General features: G+C 36.7%; 1 protein-coding gene and 1 long non-coding RNA gene across 2 annotated transcripts in view; both read left to right on the top strand.

Annotated features, from left to right (window-relative positions):
• Positions 1–18,932, top strand: part of LOC116306029 (uncharacterized) — a 328,067-nt gene that overhangs the window by 215,404 nt on the left and 93,731 nt on the right. The window lies entirely within an intron of this gene.
• Positions 9,465–18,932, top strand: part of LOC116306028 (scavenger receptor cysteine-rich type 1 protein M130) — a 42,510-nt gene continuing 33,042 nt past the window's right edge. Inside the window, exons 1-3 of the mRNA XM_089033731.1 lie at positions 9,465–9,626; positions 10,539–10,889; positions 11,103–11,410. Of these exons, the coding sequence (XP_088889857.1) occupies positions 9,566–9,626; positions 10,539–10,889; positions 11,103–11,410 (720 nt within the window). The 5' untranslated portion in view covers positions 9,465–9,565. The remainder of the gene's footprint in view (positions 9,627–10,538; positions 10,890–11,102; positions 11,411–18,932) is intronic.

Here is an 18,932-nt window from a genome sequence, read left to right on the forward strand (position 1 = left end):
TAACACCAAATCCTCAGGATGCCAAGAATACAGGAAGTCTTCATACGACTTCGCTCGCATTCTTTTTCGTAACACCTTAGATTGTTCGGCGTCGCTAAGGCCCCTTAATTCTGCCTTTAATTTCCTCACTTGATCCTTGCTACGGTAGTCTGTGTTAATTTCTTCATGATAGTCTACCATTTCTTTTAACCATTCATGGGGCATTTCTCCGGCTATAGGAGGTGGTTGACATGGATCCCCGGCAAATACAACTTGGCACTTTCCGCGGAGGAAGTCTACGAACTCCTGCAGGATTTCTGAGGGCACGGTACAGATTTCATCCCAAAGTATCACGGGAGGTATGTCGTGGATGGCTTCCGGCACCCACTTTTGGCCATTCCAGCGAAAGAAGCTGTGGTAAGTTTGCGCGTCGTGGCCCATTTCGCAGAGTTCTCTTTCCAAACGATGTGTTGGCGTTAGCACCTTTATCTTAGGAAAGAGTTCTAACACACGCGTCGTCGCTACCTCCCGTGCCGTAAAGGTAAGAGAAGCGTTGGTAGGAAATAGGGTCCGCAACTGAGGGCAGTGGCTCTTCCGTCGGCGTAATGGAACCGCGGGCGTGTTCTCCGTGATATTCTACACGTGCCCTCCAGGCTCTTATCTCCTCATCTTTAACGCGCCACTGTCCACTTTCTGCGAGTTCATCGGCAGTGTAGAATTCCTTCATCTTTTCCAATACGTGCGATTTCACATATAGGGAATCCGTGGCTACGCGTGGAATGTCTTCTTTGTCAAACCGCAAGAGCATTACGAGAAGGTTAATGTGCGCATATGCGAGCATACTGGCACGGAGGTGATAATATTGCGGTCGATGGTCCTGGTAATAACACAAAGCATTCCATTCGTGCAGCTGCTCTTCTACGAGGTAATCCCATTTCTCTACAGACACCATCGTTCCTTGATCGTGGGCACGTTTTATGAGGAAGCTTAACTCTCCTTCGTCTGTTATTAAACGCCGTTGCATGTGCTTCTCTCCCTCCTTAGCGCCCTGGGTAAATTTGCCTATGACAATTCGGGCGGTTGGGTTGTGCTCTGGGAGCCACTTCGTGTAGGCGCTATGGCAAAGTATGGCTTCATGCGCTGTGTATTTCAGGAGCTTACGCTCTTCAAAGAACTTTAACAATGGCACTGGTATCCATTCTTTCTCTTGTAGATGCTTCCCGTACCATGCGTAAATTATGGGGTGCAAGTCTTTAGCCAACTTCCAAGACGTTAATCTGACGAACCCCGTAGCTGGCGCGTCGTAGCTGCCGTCTAAGGACACACGAAAGAACTGTGAATCTGGATGACCGTAGCGGTCGTAATATTCCTTACAATCTCCCAGGCCTCTAAATGACGCAGGATAGCAGTGCTTCATGTCTAAGGACACGTATTCTTCCTCGTCGTACTCCATGTTCCAAAGACCGCCGTGGCCGTGTTCTACGCAGGCTTTGGCTATGTCTTTGAATTCTTTGGGGGTCGGTTTCCACCCATTCCTTCTTTTTGCGGCTAAGAAGTCCAAACTACGAGAGCTGAGGACCTCGTCTGAGAAGTCTTCCCCAAGGGTTTCACAGGCGCTTTGGATGCGCTGGTGTTCGATTTCCGGGCGATACAAAGTGCCGTCTTGGGTCATAAACTGACTTCCTTCTGAATCCATCAACCAAATGGAGTTCTCGTCTATTAAATCTGCTAATGGAGAAGTTTCATAGACCTTAGTCTCTTTCTTGCTGGGGAATCTCAACTCCCTCCAAGCGTGTCCATTATGTTGGTAGATGACTATAGGAGCACCTCTACCTCCATACTTATGAGTCCCAGGATAAATGTACCCATCCGTGATATCTTTCACATGTATTCGCCTCTCTAAGAGGGTTTCTAATTTTTTGATGTTGTCTATCGTTGCTCCGGCCTTATAGGTGGAGTTTTCCCATTTTCTTATGGCTTCTTTTCTCTTTGGGGTTAACTTACCACCACGAGAGGAATCCTCAAAGAACTCCCTCACCAACTTCCCAACGCAGTTACCGGGATGTCTCATCGGCCTGAGTCTCCTAACGTCTGGCTCTTCAATCTTATACGCGCCGTAGATAACTACAGTAACAGGATAGGCAACTTCATAGAATAACGCGTCTATACCCACCATCGCACCAGGTCTTGTATCCTTGTTTAATACAAACAAGTTTCGCTTACCTGACGCCCGGATAGGATTACGACCCCTCTCTATCACCCAATCGCCATCTAGATACTTTATGAACGTCAATTCAAGACGGTAGTCAACTTCCGGCATTAAGTCGATTATTCTTTCAGCTCTTTCTTCGTCCATAATTTCTTCTGTCTCCTTCTGTAAATGTCGTGAAGGCGAAGTCGGCATCCAAACGATCCAACACTTGAGTTCGTAACCTACGTACAGTTCTATTTCGAATGCTCGTGATGTTGTCCATCTATATCTAGGAAATATTTTAACCTTCGTTTGCGACCCTACAAGGAATCTAAATATCTTCGCAAACACAGCAGCAGTAAGGCGCTCCTCGCCGCTGTCGCCGGATCGCGCAAGGGGGTCCCAGCCCCGGGAAATACCCGTGAAATTCCAGGTGCATTGCCGACGCTCTGCGAGTCCGCCTTACTGCTGCTGCTCACCCCTCCCTACACAGGCAATTTTAGCTTGCTTAGGTTGATGAACACGAGTTAAAGCATTTGTAAGTACCTAATACACCCATACATTGGTTAAAAACATGTGCACATTACTTTTTATCAACTAAACCATCACTCTCAACTCACATGTGAACATTATAATGATCACGTGATTAGTCACATGGCCTATAAATGCCAAATATATCCAGGATTCAGATCCACAAACACCTTCAAATTTGTATTTTCCTGCATATCTTGAAAATATTCGACTTTGAGTGTTTGTTTTGATAGCGCAACATGTGATTCTGCTTCAAAACCAAATATTTCAACTCAATACTATTAAATATTCACTTTTACGGACTTGTTACCAGTCCCCTGGACTCACAGCCAAAGCTGTTTTAGGCATTGCCGCTTCGATTAAAAAAATGAATTTAAATTATTGATTTGGGTATATGATTCTCGCAAATCAAGTTAACTTCATGAACAGAAGGATGGACCTTTCATCCATTCACTTAGAAGATAGAGCTGGTTTTCTGCAATAAAAACAGAATTAAGCTACCCTTTTTTTTTAGTTTACGTAAAGTAATGCAATTTTTCCAAAATCATATTTTTTATTGCGTCATGGGCTTTTTAACTGCAATAACCATTAGCCATTCCCGTTTGAAGATTAGCTTTATTAAGTGCAGTTAACATTCCATACCGTATTTGCAATTTTACCAGGGGTAGAAAGTCATTCGACTTCAGGTTCTACCCTGATTTTTCATAAAGGCTTAATATGTCATTACTAGTAATGACCCCATTTTAAGCACTACAATAGCAAATATTGAACTATTATTGTTATTATGCGAGTATGTGTGCACCTGAAAGTCACTGAAATAGGTTCTTTTGGCCACGAAATAAATACGTTTGAGAAATGTCATTTCCTTCACGTTTAACAGTTGGTGCTCTATGATATTCTAACTTCAAATATTAAATAAAGCATGATATTAAATAACCACCATTCTCTTTTTTCGAGGAAACATTTTACATAATTTAGTCAATTGGCACAATTGGCTAAATAGCACATGATGTGGGTATGGCATTGAAAAAGTGAAAGTTGATCATCTCTTTTAGACGATCTCAAGCTTTATGCAAATAATGACAAAATTCTTGAAACACTTCTCCACACTGTGCACCACTTCAGTAATGACATCAACATGAAATTTGGTCTTTTGAATTTTGAAAAATGTGCTAAAGCTAATTTCAAAAAAGCTAAACTAACAAAGAAATCGAACATTCAACTTGATATTGACACAGTCATTAAAGAACTTGACCAAGAGAAAACCTACAAGTACCTAGGCATCGATGAAAGTGTTGGAATACAGCATTCAAATGTGAAAGAAAAGGTAAGAAAAGAGTACTATCGAAGACTCAGATTGGTACTAAAGAGTGAGTTGAACGCAGCCAATAAGATCCAGCCTATCAACACCTTAGCAGTACCTGTATCATCATACAGTTTCAACATCATCAACTGGAAGTTAAGTGAAATCAAAAGAATAGACGCAAAGACGAGGAAATACCTAACAATGAACCACATGCATCATCCTAAAGCGGATGTTGACAGATTATATGTCAAGAGAAGAGAGGGAGGTAGAGGACTTGTCCAGATAGAAAACTCGAACAAGATCTCAACTATTGGTCTGGACATGTACTTGAAAGAAAACAACGATTGCCTCGTGCGTCTAGTCTCTAAGCATGAGAACAACAAAATGATGTACTCCATACACAAAGAAAGTAAAAGATTCAAGACCGAATGTGGCAAAACAGATGTGCTAAACCTGGAGTGTAAACCCCTTCATGGCCAGTACATCAGGCAAGTCAAGAAAGCAGATGTCGACAACAGAGAACACACAGTTGGTTAAAAGGAACAGGTTTGAAGTCAGAAACAGGGGGGCTTATTATAGCAGCACAAGACCAGACGCTGCCTACAAGGTATTACGAGAATAAGATCATGGGAAAAGATGTTAATACTAAATGCAGAATCTGCGGTGATTACGACGAGACCATCGACCACATCATATCTGGATATTTTATCTTTTATTTTAATTCCACCTCGTATTGTAAATATATTCTTGTTTTCCCAAGGCCCATGGATTGGTCTCGGTAAACTTAGAATTTTGTAAGCAAAATTGAAGCAATTTGTAAATAAAGATAATAACAATAAGAATAAGAATAATAATAAATTATGATTTATATAGCGCTAATATCCCCATGGTTCAATGGCGCTTTACAAAAAGATCTGATAAAACATATAAAAATATAACTATATAGGTATTTAGTGTGGTTTAGTAGTGCACATTAAAATCTTTAAACGATAATTAGGGCAACTTTATAAATACATATATATTTGATAGACATTATTTTACATAAAATTATGAATCAATGATTGAAATAACTTTCAACATTAATTCGCTTTTATACATAATAATAATCATTATCAAAGTTTGTTGAAAAGTAAAAACATAGATTTCTGAATAAAACTACTAAAAAATGCTTGTTGAAAAAGCCAGGTTTTAACCCTTTGCTTGAACTGTGATACTGAAACAGAGGATCTAATGTTACCTTTTACCGTTATATTACCTTTCCCTTTAATTAATCGATATATTTCAATTTATTCATATTGGTGTGTATCTACATGCTTATGTTTATATTTTTTGTCAATTTCTCACGTTATCTTTTTCTTACTTCAGTTACTGTATTCCATATTTATCTTTATTCTTTGTGCATCTATAATCAGATATGTAGTTAATATAATTATATCGCCATTATATTAAGAATAAACGAAAAAATTCATTGCAAAGGCAGAACTAAATCCTTATCTAAAATCTAAATAATTTTTTTCCGTTTTTTCATATCTTTTTGTTATGAATTGTGAAATAAATCATTACAACATTCTTGCCGTACTAATATCAAACAGTTTACCATGGCGTATGTCACAAAAATATGGAACACCCTGTGTAATTATATTACTACCACTACTTCTTTTTCTTTTCTCCCTTGCTATTTATTGCTCCGAGCCCTTAGGCGAGCAGCAACACTAATCTTGCATTTGCCCGATTGGGATCCCTGTGAGCTAAATGCCAGAAAAAAATCTCGATTTGTGTTTTTCATTCGCTCATTCATTCCCAATGATTTTCGGAGTCTGCAGTGTTTTTGTTTTATCACCTATGTTCAATCGACGTTTCTGTTCAAATATAGATAGTTTATATCAGTATCTATTCAAGCAAAGCAAGCCATGTAATCTAGTCATGCCAACCTTTATTTTTTTTTATCGTTTCAACAGTTTTTTTAGTTATTATTAATCTCACGAACGAGTTATGGACATTTTACAGTAAACGCAATGCTATTTCATGAGCTTTTTCAACAATTTTGTGGACCGTAGCGACGACAAATCGTACCCGTTTTGTTGAACAAAATTGACTTTGTTTGGAAGTTTTCTAATCCATCCTTACCACATGATGTCGTCCCTGAATGCGAAGTTAGTATTATAAAAATACCAGCTTACTTTTGGCCTGCATAACATAGCTGTTTGCCTTCCTATTGCTAAACCATCTATTTGTAAGTTTGTATATATTTATAAAAAAGACATAGCGACTTTCCTTTTCTATCGTAATTGCTTTTCTTATACAATGTTAGAGACAGCCAGTATACTTGTTGCTAGTATTAATTTGGTCGGCTACACTATTGCAAATAAATCACATGTAGAGAGCAATATGCATCAACCATGATACCAAAATATCACTTAATGCCTAATCACTATATACGCTATCTGTACTTATATTAAAATTTAGTCATTTAAATCTCATGTAAGTTATATTTCCTTATCCTTTGAAGCATAAATGACTTGTAAAATCTTTATGGCGAAATAAATTTAAATTTAAATTTAAAAATCAACAACCTCGGAAATAAGATTACGTCGTAAAAAAGAGATTTAAGGAGGTTCGAAAGTGTTTCTGCTTTGACATACAATCAAAAAAACTACCTGGAAAAGCCTTTTATGGCCATAATGGGAAATAATGCAAATCTGAAAAGCCAAAGTTGATTAAAAAAACATCGCATTGAATATGAAAACATGACGGAAGTTACTATGACGACATCAGAACCTGTTTAATGCCATCAAAGTTTTTTTAAATCATAACTCAATAACCAAACGGTGAGTTTTCGTAAAAAAATACAGCACAGCATTATTGAAAATCAACTAAATTTGTTTTGAATTACAAATCATAAATCATATTCATACATTTAAAATAGAGCGTATTTCAGTTTGAATGTGAACATTTTAGGACAACATTTTCCTTTGATAATATGACGTTTTAGTGCCTACGTCATTGTCCCTATATTGCGACCCCGTTCAAGGAAAACCGTTTCGAGCCTCCTTAGGAAGTAAAACCTGTTTGTCTTCAGTTCGTTTTTTATTGATAAATTTATTATCCTAAATGGTATAGTTTTTATGAATTACATACATTGGCATATTAGAATATTTGTCATCCTTATATTAGGAATTACAGAGAAAATAAAAACTCAGACAAATAATCATTTCATTTTTAAAAGTTTTATGCTTAAGTAGTTTTTTATGTAATATGAATAATAAATGTTTCAGTATTCTCTACTTTAAAAGATTTATCTCTTCAATAAATAAATTCTAAAACTAGAAACCTAAAGGGTATTAGGATTAAAGCTTATTTAAATTTCTTTTTTTCTTGAATATACTCTAAATCTATATTTGTATTGCGGTATTTTGGGAACGGGGGTTGGTACTTGTGGGTTTCTGTGGCAAAAATTAAAAAGGGCTTTATCATTATAAACATCATATTATATATCACGGTTCACCAATCCTTGTAACAAAATCCGCTCAAATACTAACAAGGGTTAAGCAATCAGTGCGGTTTTTTTTTCCATGAATCTAATAACTTAAATATGTTAATGTTTTATTTATTGCAATCACCTGTAATGACAGTAATGCATATTACCTCATAAAATTTCATACTTAGCAGTTTCTATTGCCAGTTTTTCCATTTACACACTATTACAAAAATCCTAGTACCTTATCACAATCCGTATTCAAATAAGGTCCAAAGTCTTGGTCAAGATAAAGAGAGGATTTCTCTAGATGGTTCCTCCAAGGTGCAACAAAAAGCTAACACAAAAGTTTCCGTTAGGTTGCAATCGAAGTTGTTAACGATATCAATTATTGAATCCTAATCTGTATTTGAAAATCCGTCATATGTCGGGGATTTCAAATGGTTTGCAGGGTTTTTTTTTTCTTTTGTCATGTTGGAGGGAGATTTTCTGCACTTTGCCCATCGAGGGCTTTAATATACATCCAATGTTTCGGTTAGGATACCATCTCGATTGAAACTACAATAAACAATAAATGTCGAAAAATGTTTAAAAGAAAAAAAACTGATAACACAAATATTGGCTAATCAAAGGCTTATTTCACTTGATTGTTTCAAGCGACTCGTATCTTTGTTTTCTAAAGCAAATTGGTGCATAGACACATTAAAGGCTTTTTTTTAAAGAAAAGGCATGCATACAATTTACAAAACAATAAATTAAGTGTTGGAGATGGAAAAAAAATTACACATAAAATAAAAAAATGTCTAATGTAAATTTCGCGCCAAAAGGAAAAAAAATTCTAATTTTTCGTATTTTTCAATAATAACATTTCAGTATCTGACACTTGTCAACTGTTCCTCAACCACTCGCGTTGTTTTCCTTGTATATTGACATTAAAATTGAAATTAAAAAAGAAACATGACAAGAATTTACACGGTGAATGAATCCATGTAATATCGATATCAATTTCGAAAAGCTCATATAAAATTCCCAAGAAACACTAACATTTGTATTTAAGGAAGACGGATTTAGAATATAAAATTTTTACAAATTAATAGTCAAGAAACAAGTCAAACTGCAATCATTAACCGTAATCAGTAGTCAAAATTAAAATAAACATTGTAAACGTTCTGGTAAAAATCGAACTTACCAAAGCTTAATTATTGTTATCGTTTTTTTCAATTTCAAGTAACTATCTTTAAAATGTCATTTTAAAACATGCCATGCTTAGTAAATGATGCTTATTTCTTTAATATATTAATGGGTAATAATTTCCCGCTCTTTTACAGAATAAATTTTGAAAAGCTTGCACGTAAAATTGTATATGAATCAATAAATTTCCATGTTTTAACTAGAAGAGACGCTTTAATTTGTAACAGGGACTTAAAGAAAAAAACTATATAAATTTTCCAAAACGGAGATATTATTTGTATTTCATAAGCTATAAAATAAGGTTACAATATGGTTTCCTTAAACAGGTATTTTTATTTGCTTGCCACTTCCCAATCTTAGATCTTGTTAGGGCAACGTGTACATTTTACATTTTTCGCATCCGATTTCTACCAGGAAATAATGTTCGTTTCAGATGGGCAATAACAATTTAAAAAATAAACATCCTAGAAATTATTAAATTAATTTTTGTTACATCTACCAACACTAAGTTTATATTGGAATTTTACATGAAACTAAGATTTAAAAATGATAGGATGCACACCTTTTTCGACATCATAGTGAATACACTTTATTTATCCTAGATCGAAGTTAGGTTTTAATCATTATTTTTCTTCAAAAATATATCATTTATTTGAAGGTAAGGTTTCAATTTCAGTAGCTGTTTCGTTTTTTCATCTTGTAATTAATTAAACCGAAACATCAACGCTGCTACGCTACAGGCGAATACCTATAAAAACCCACAGTTGCTTTACAATTTCACAGTAAGTCAAAGCTTGCGACACAAACACATCTCTGCTACTTGCATGGTCTTCATTTGATGGTTTACGAGAGACGAGAGTGTTGAGTTCTAAGACGGCAAAATCTGAGAACCATGAAGTGGCTCATAGCATACTTATCTGTACTTTTTTTCATCAAGGAATTCGTGCTACTTGGTAAGTTTCAATAAATGCCTTACTGCAGCGGTAGCACAACCATGGGACATAAAACGTGTGCTTCTAGTACAAATAGGCAATTAATTAACTACTTATTAGAACATTTCATTATTTCGTTTTTTTTCCCCCAAACACATGAAATAGAAACTGATGATTCTTTTTTTTATTTTTAATGTTGTTTGCAATCATCTTTACAGTCGATTTATTACAGAAAGATCTTAAAGCCAGTAAAACATGTGTCTTAATTTTTAGAAATTATCTAAAAATAGGAAGATAGTAACAAACCAAAACTGATCCTTGTGATTCAACTGATATAAAACTTAACAATTCGTAAAACTAGCTAAAGGGCAATTCCCAAACATAGTTTATGGTTTAAAAATAGTCAACTATCTCAAAATAAGTAGTTATGTTTAATGATATTTTATATTGCTTGAAAATGTTTGCAGTGCGAAATCCTAAGATTTCTAAAGATAAGTAATGTATTTAAATAACTTTGAGTTTGAAAAAATTGAACTAGTCGTTTCTTCAGGAAAAAATGCAACGAAATTCAAAACACCAAAAACATAGTTTGCAAGAACAAAATTTATGGTATTCTAGTTTAATATGATATAACTACATTTAATATGTTCTCGAGTTACATAACCAATGCATTAAAGTAAAACACCGAGCAAAAATGTAACAGTGACCTTACAGAATCACCCTACAACAAAATACAAGAAAACCTCATCTGTAATAATTTAATTAAACAGTAATATCAATCTTGAACTATGATCTATTTTTCAAAATATCATACAATAATAATGGCATAACGATGATAACATGGTAATCTCGAAATATATTCTCACGGAACTTTAAAGTCATAGAAACACATTACTAAACTTGATCTCGTTTATATTATATTTTTTTAAATAGATGCAACAGCTCCTATCCGACTTGCGCATGATACGCTCTCTGTAGCAAATACACCATTCCACGGCGTCGGCGGCATTATACAAGTCTACCACAGTGGGCAATGGGGAACAGTGTGTTATGGTTACTTCGATATGAATGATGCGAAGGTTGCATGTTGCCAACTTGGTTTTACCAAAGCTGTGGGATATTGGTCGAATGGACGAGGGACGGGTAAAGTTTGGCTGTATGACATGCAATGCAAAGGCTCAGAAGCCTCACTTAGTCGCTGTTCGCATAATGGGTGGGGGAGCGTTCACTCTGGGTGCAACAGTCACACGTGGGATGTTGGTGTCGTGTGTGCTGGCTACACGGGTAAGTTAAGTTTTTAAGTATTATTATAGAATTCTTATAGTAATAAGTATATGCTTTTTATTAAACTTTAAAACTTTACAACGATTTAAAATTAATATTCAAACATTTCACAATAGAAAACACTTTTTTCATATAAACAAAACATAGAAAACAGCGTTTGATTATAAATTTAAATTTATTTCTCTTATATCATTTCCAATTTGTACACTTCAGGATCTTCTGCCAGCGACATACGATTTGAACCTGGTACAAAAATACAAAATGCTGTAGCGGGTCTCGTGGAGGTGTATCACCAGGGTCAATGGGGAACAGTTTGTCATGGTGGCTGGGATATGCCCGATGCCAAGGTTGTTTGCCGTCAACTTGGTTTTACCAAAACTGTTGGTTATTCGTATGATGGACAAGGAACTGGTAAAGCATTGTTGAACAACATGGGATGTTCAGGCTCAGAGGCCTCACTTGGAAGCTGTGCTCATAATGGATGGGGAAACGTTCCCTCGTGGTGTAATCACGATTATGAAGATGCTGGTGTCGTGAGTACTTTCCACTTTACGTTTAGAAATGTGATTTCTGTAAAATTACGATAAAAAGTACGATACAAACGTTCTTTATATATTTATGATCTTAGTTTAGTCCTCTTTAACTTCTCCTGCTTAGACTCCGGTCGAACCTCTGCTCTAGCAGTTTTCTCGAAAATAAAATAAAGTTTTACAAAACTAACTACCAAGGGATTCATATCTAATAATGGCCAATGTAATCTCAAAAGGAGAGCGAATTTGATTTTTAGACCCTTGCCGTCAATTCTTTAAGTTGTTCGATTCGTTTGGACATTATGATGATATAAAAGCAATTAAAAATAGGTTTAAAATAAAACTGAGGAAATCAATGATTTGAAAATAGTATAAAATGAAAGCAAATCGATTTTTTTCTCAAAATGATTATACTAAAAATAATAAAATTAAAATAAAGGAAAAATTAAAAATCATCCTTATTTATTTAAGGGGAGTAAGCGATAGAAAAAATTGTATAGCAGAGTAATTTTAAGAGCGAATGTCTGTAAAAGTTGATCAACCATTAGCCAGGCAAAACAATCGATTATGGTCATATTTGGTCCAAAGGAGGGGAAAACCTCACTTTTAAACGTGGCAGGGCTTGTTTTTTTTGAAACATACTTTCTTGTGGAGGAAAATCGAGAAAATCGATTCTAACCGTCTTCAAATCAGAGGAAATTGAGGGTAAAATATATGGCCTGAAAACGTCTCTCCTGTGCAGAAACAGATCTATGCAGAGAAACTCTGTCACTGCGTATTGATTAAGCAAAGGCTTGAGAAATGTTAAGGTGAAATATTGCCATTTTGATAATTTTGAAAATGAAATAATTGCCATTCACTCGTCATAACTTGACTTATCACAATAATTTGCATTTCACCTCTACATTGCATTGGATAATTTTTCCATGTGCACCTACTTGGATTCCTTCCAAATTCTACCTACTAAACCTATGTAGTATGACCTAAGAACATATGTGCAAATTTATTTCGGTTTTCGACTTTTTGATATTTGTGGTTTTTGTAAAGTGCTGCATTTGAGGAACGCTGCCGAACTGTGGTTGCAATGATAAATTGTATAATCTATTTACAACACGAAACGAGTTCTACCTCTACTCTTCCTGCTGCTCATAGCAAAACTGCTATGTATCATCATACTGATGATGAATTCGAGACAGCGACGGGAATTATTTTTTCACCTAACGAGACAAACCATAACGGCCCACTTCAAAAAATTAATGTATTTTACAGAGCAGAGACATTAGTCCAGTTAGATTCAATTTTAAACGCCACGGGATGAGGCTAGTCAGGAATCAAGTCAAGTAATTGCTGCAGTATTAGACGAAGTGGCACCAAATCATTCTGGTCCGTTGCAATTGTGGCGTTCCTTAATTCAGTCAAAATCGTTAAAACAAGAGTTATACAGGGACGAAGATGACAATGATGAACCTGTGGATAACGTTTTTATGGAAGCTGTAGCCAAATGTTATTACAAAGCCAGCGGCTAGGAAACTAGACGACAGATCCTATCTATCATGGTCGACAAAGAGATGTTTCTAACACTGAAGAGCTGGATTCCAGACCTTAAGCGATCTCGATTTAGCAGAGCTAGAAGGCACACTCTAGTACATGGTATGGGCGTACGACCACTGCAATCCTCTTGTACGAGAATGGCTGTCTGCAAAACCGCGTTGGATCATTTTTTGGACTTCATTACTAGTCTACATATTATATTCAGGATCTACCATTAGGGGAAAGACCAGTCAAATTATCTACGAAGGAGGTGATAACAGTACTCAACATAATTTGAATGATGATACCTGAATCAATTGTGAAGCAGTATTTAGTATATTCAGAAGAAAATGACTTCACTCCAATGAGCCATAGAACGCTATTAAGGGTTATGTCCAACCGTCCAGCCTCAGTACAAAAAGGCCTTACATGGGCTAGATTATATTAGCGGAGAAGGAGGTAAGGCGTTTGACGATCTTGTAATGTGGTATCAAAGCAATTAACAGTTCCAGACCACTGTCGAACGTATGCCTTGAGCGACCCAAAGTACAAAGATTATAAGTCCATTTGTGCCCACAAACATCTTCATACATACATGCGATCGCTTAACTTACAACATTCCTAAATGAAGTAGAAAATGCAGTCCAAGAAATGTCCTCCCAAAGCGTTGCTCCTGTCGTCAAAGAAGAACTGTCCTTGGTTACATCACAAGCTAAGAAGAATATTTTCGCATGGAAAGGTCATCTTCTACGCTGTATTAACCAGGACGACGCACGAACATATATGCTTGATAGCCTTGATGAAAAATCCGCGTATCTTGTATAGGACTGAGCAACGAAGTTTTTGCCGCGCAAATATAAAGAGCCAAAGCGATTGGTTTGCTAAAAGGGGAATTCCCTGGCATGCAACAGTGGCTATTCAAAAGACCGCAGACCAAGAGCACCAAACGATGGCTTTTATTCACGTTTTCGCAACATGCACTCAAGACAGTTTTGCCGTTCTTGCAGTAATGAAAGATGTAATGGCCAGTTAGGAAATTGATGCCAAAGCTACAAAAAGTGTATTACAGGCAAGATAACGCCGGCTGCTATCATTCCGGCCCAACAACTGTTGGAGTTTCCTTTAAACGTCAGTACCATGGGGTTTCTATTAAGCGCATGGACTTTTTAGATCCACAGGGGGGAAAAGGCCCATGCATGTGATCGAAAGGCTGAGTCCATAAAATCGCACATGAGAGTTCATCTGAATGAGGGTCATAACCTCGGAAACCACAGCCAAGGAAATTGTTGAGGCCATACAATGATCTGGTGGTATACCTCGACTAAGCATTACTTTGCCAGATCGAGTAGCAACTCACAATTCCACATTGTCAGTGAAAATGGAAAGCGTGGGTTTGTTTTTTAACATAGGATACATTGATCACAAACATCTGAGAGTCTGGAAAGCGTACGGGTTTGGTGCTGGGAAGAGAATAACAGAATAATATATAGTCTCGTATCTAACTGTCAGAGTTCCAGGGCTTGTGAAAACCTCCAAATGCACTGACATCAATGTTCAGGTTGGCGGGAATTTCATTTCAGCGAAGTTAAAGACCAAGACGGATGAAATCCAAATGATGCCCGCCGCCTGTTCAGACGTGGTTATGCAACTGGTCTTCTTTTTCATGTCCCGAAGAAAGATGTGTTAAGACTTATTAACGATTATCGTCATTTCAACTTCATTTAGGTCTGGGAAAACATCAAAGAGCACTAGAAAAGGACACGCTTTATGAGAAAGCAGCATGCCGCTATGCAGTAAGAAATAACAGTTCGGCAACATTCCTCAAATGCAGCACTGCACCACAAATATCACAAAGTCAAAAACCCAAATATATTTGTGCATATATTTTAAGGTCATCCTTCGAAGGTTCAGTAGGTAGAATCTGGAAGGAATCCGAGTAGGTGCACACGGAAAAATTATCCAACGCAATGTAGAGGTGAAAATCAAATTTTCCTGACAAGTTAAGTTATGGCGAATGAATGGCAATTATTTAATTTTCAAAATTATCAAAACGGCAATGTTTTAACTGAAAATTTCCCTCAAACCTTTGCTTAAAGGACAACTTACCCCACAAAATAACCCCCAAGAGAAAGTACACCAATTGAGAAACACAAAAATTCAATTTTTAGAGGGGATAGAGCATCCGTGTTCCTAAAATAATAATTTCAAAACATCGCATATAACGCTCTGGTGGCCGCCATCTTGCACTTTTATCGCGGGCTCAGAAAAATAGGGTAATGACGTCACAACGTTATAAGAGTCTACGGCGTCAAGTTGTTTACAAGCGTTTAGTTGACTTCTTTCCTTGTTTCTGAGACGTTTTACTCAATAATTTTACGGGAAAAAATACGACCTGGTCATTCAATTAAAGGCATGTCGGAGTCTAATTCTTTTTCCAAAGACTCGGACAGCTCGAGAGACGGTTTTGCTCAAGAATTTTTAAAAATGGACAACGAGTTTGTTTTACGGCCATATCAGTTCGAAACAGAAATAGAGATCTCACAGTTCAGAGAAGGATCTGACAGTGACGTTATTGAAGACGATGAACAAGAGAACAATCGACTTACAAATTCAGATTGGTAAGTTTTACTTCTGTCTCATCACAATAAAACTCAACAACATATCCATTTTATAGAATCGTGTTTACCACTTGTCTTCTTGCACTTTATACATATGCATTTGAATCTGCCTCACGACCTTTGCAACCGAAAGCAAAACCAACTGTCACAATTAAACATCGCTTGGTTGTCAACAAGTTATATACTGTAGGATACAGATGCAGGGATGTAAATGTGTCACAATTTGTATATATACTCTCACTTGTTCAAAAATACTAAGGACTGTTTTATTTGTTAATAGGTGTACCTGTGGTAGCTGCCAAATTATGGATACAATAGCTGAACGCATTTGCTGCCAAGAAATCCAAAAAAGTAGATGCAACATGCCAGTCTGTTGTTGAAGATAGAGATGCTGATGAACCACCACCATGCATTACTCAACATCCTGGATTCTTACCTGTTTGTGGCAATAAGTATGTTCTTCGCACAGCATGGGCTCAGTACAAACAGTAGTACAGAGATGCGTATGAACGCCCAGAGCACAAGCAGTACAGACACATTGCATATAGACAACTAGCAAGATGGTCCGGGGAGTTCTTGGAAAGGAAGTTTGGGTTGTTCTGCCCTCTTGTGCTGTCATGTGCATCAGAGCACACATTCCTCCACCTGGACTAGAGGAGGACTTTCAGTTTGAGAGTTTTCATTATGCCGATGATTAGCTTGATATAATGTTACATGGAGTGAATATATACATTTTATTTATTCCTTAGTTCAGTTACTATACAGGGTGGATTCTTTTCTATCAGGAAAAAATCCTGGAATTGCAATTTTTTGGCATATTTAATTGCAAGATAATTGAAAACAAAAACATAGACTAGAAAAAGCTGAGACCAAAATGTATAATAACCATGTATTCATTTAAGATACAGTACATAGAAAGGTGTGTTACATAATTTTTTTGATAATTACATAAAGATTTCTCTTGGTACAAACGTATTTTGAATGTTTTACATATTTTATTATTGAAAACACACTAAACAAAATATCCAGCTGAATAGTGTACAAAGCACTAGTGAACACAATCACTAGCCAACCAAGAAACATTTGCAGTTATACGAGTGCTGGCAGCTAACAAGCTAAATAAGCTGAAGCGAAAGTCACCATTCAATTGTTGTTTTTTTTATAATGTATTCATACTGGGGGAGACTCCAATATATAATGTAGTGTAGATAGGTAAAGAAAAGATCTCTTTTAAGATTTCTTTTTACAGTCAATTCCTACCTAAATAGAAATAATATCTTAATATAATTTTTCATTTGAACATCTAAAAGGTACTGCATACTTATCTGCCCTTTTCATCAGTTTCCATTGTCATTAATTACATATTTTGTATATAGCATTTATACTTGGTTCTGTCATGTACCTTTCCATATCGGGGAGCTTTTTCCATTAAGGGATATCTTTTACCAGTATTTTACACAGCTGTCCAAAGATAGCCTGCAAAGCAGAGGGGGATTGGGACCTGTGGCAGGGGAAGGACCAAAAAGTGGAGGGTCATGTGACCTGCAGGTACACAAAGGCTAATTCTAGTCTAGATTATCTTGAAAACCTGGACTGGCGTTTTCGAATCAATTTCTGTTTATCCGGTGCAGGCAAACTTGCAATGTTTGCTGGTAAAGTTTAATTCTTCAATTTTCTGGAGGTCAATTTCTGAGCCATCACACAATCCCAGCACTTTCTTCTAAAGCTCAGGAAGGAAAGAATAACTTTTCTTTTCCAACACAAGCTTAACTACCCTTTTTGGGGAAACATGGGCGGTATCTTGCTTTTCCCATCCTCGTCCCAGGCTTCTGAATTACAGCTTGGTTCCTTCCCGTGTTGTGGTTGATGTCAATGGCTGCCAGTTGTGTTCTAGCAACCATACCCTTGTAGGAGAAGTGCTCTCTCTTGGGGCAGTACTTCAGGATCATGGAGTGGTATACTTCAAGCCCACCTGTGTGACAAACTTTAGTGAGCTTGGCCAAGTTCTTCAGCAATTTTGTTTGAAGGACCACTGTTTCAAGGGCTACATAAGCTGCTGATCCTGGTTCTAGCCAGGACTTTCTACGGTCTTCTCTCCGGGTTAGTTGAGGATGGTCACATTTTTTGAAGATCTCTGCATCTCTCCAAGAATGCTTGTCTGTCACATGATGCAAGATAGAGACCCACTTCTCTCTCAATAGCTGCACATTATCATTGCATGTTACTGCACACCACCATAGATGGTTTGAGACTGACTGGATCAAATGCGAAAAGTCAGAACTTTTTTTCAACTTGGCCTTCTTGTTGAGGATTTTCACAAATACCATGCGTCATATTGGTGTTTGATGTGACTGTATTCTTTTTCCATGGTGCTAGTGTTTGAGGTATGTCTGTCAGTAATTATCCTCTTGATGTTAATATCGCCCTCATACTCAAGACTACTGAGACTCCTAATGAAACCTTCTTACTCCATAGCTTTTGAATATGTTGTTTCTGTGACCTGAACCACAGAGAAGGAAACTATCTTCACTGAGTCGTTGTCCATAAATGTTTATGTACCATTAAAGTACGACGAAAATATATATTCTTATAAACAATCATTTTAAAGTTTATACATAACATTGTCAAAAACTTTTTCAAAATTTATTGTTTAACTTACCCAGCATTCGGCTATTAATATAAGTACACTTCTCGAACCAAGTTTCCATGATCGTCTTCAGAGTCGTTCCTTACTCACCCCAAAAATCGCTTTTTTGGAGAAGTTCCCGTGTAGAGATTTTTTGAGACTTTTGATATGTTATAAAGGATAGTTGTCTAAGCCTAAAACCGTTGAAAAACCTACTGTTGCAATTAGTTGGAGGTTAAGCCTATTTATTTTATACATACTGAGATTTTCTTATCAAATTTCCCTGTGTGAAAAACAAGTTCGCGACTTTTTTTAGCCAATCAGAAAAGCGAAACGATTTGTCACACGTGAAAAAAGCGTTTCGTCCAATCGCAAACCACTGTCGAAGCGAATCGTGTTTTCGCGGTCATCGCGGGTAGCTTTGTCGAGCAGCTTTCAAATACTTTCAGTGTATTCAAGTTGTTCGTAGTTCAAATTAAACTTATCTAATCAAGAGCTAGGAAATATTTGTGAGGATGGCTGAACAATCAAGAAGATGTTTGTGTCTCTTGACAAACCTATAGACAAGTTTATCGAAGACCAAAAAAAAAACAGAAACACTCTGTCAAAACACGAAGACATGTAAGTTTACTGACTGAGTTTCTCAACTCCAAAAATGAAACGAGAAGAGTCGAGAAAATCCCGCCAGAAGAGCTTAATGGGTATATCAGTGAATTGCAGTACTATCTCAAACGAACAA

The sequence above is a fragment of the Actinia tenebrosa genome, unplaced genomic scaffold (assembly GCF_029948245.1).
Source record: "Actinia tenebrosa isolate PJP-AT-01 unplaced genomic scaffold, QUT_ActTen_1.0 PGA_scaffold2__45_contigs__length_23673736, whole genome shotgun sequence".
Taxonomy (NCBI): domain Eukaryota; kingdom Metazoa; phylum Cnidaria; class Anthozoa; order Actiniaria; family Actiniidae; genus Actinia; species Actinia tenebrosa.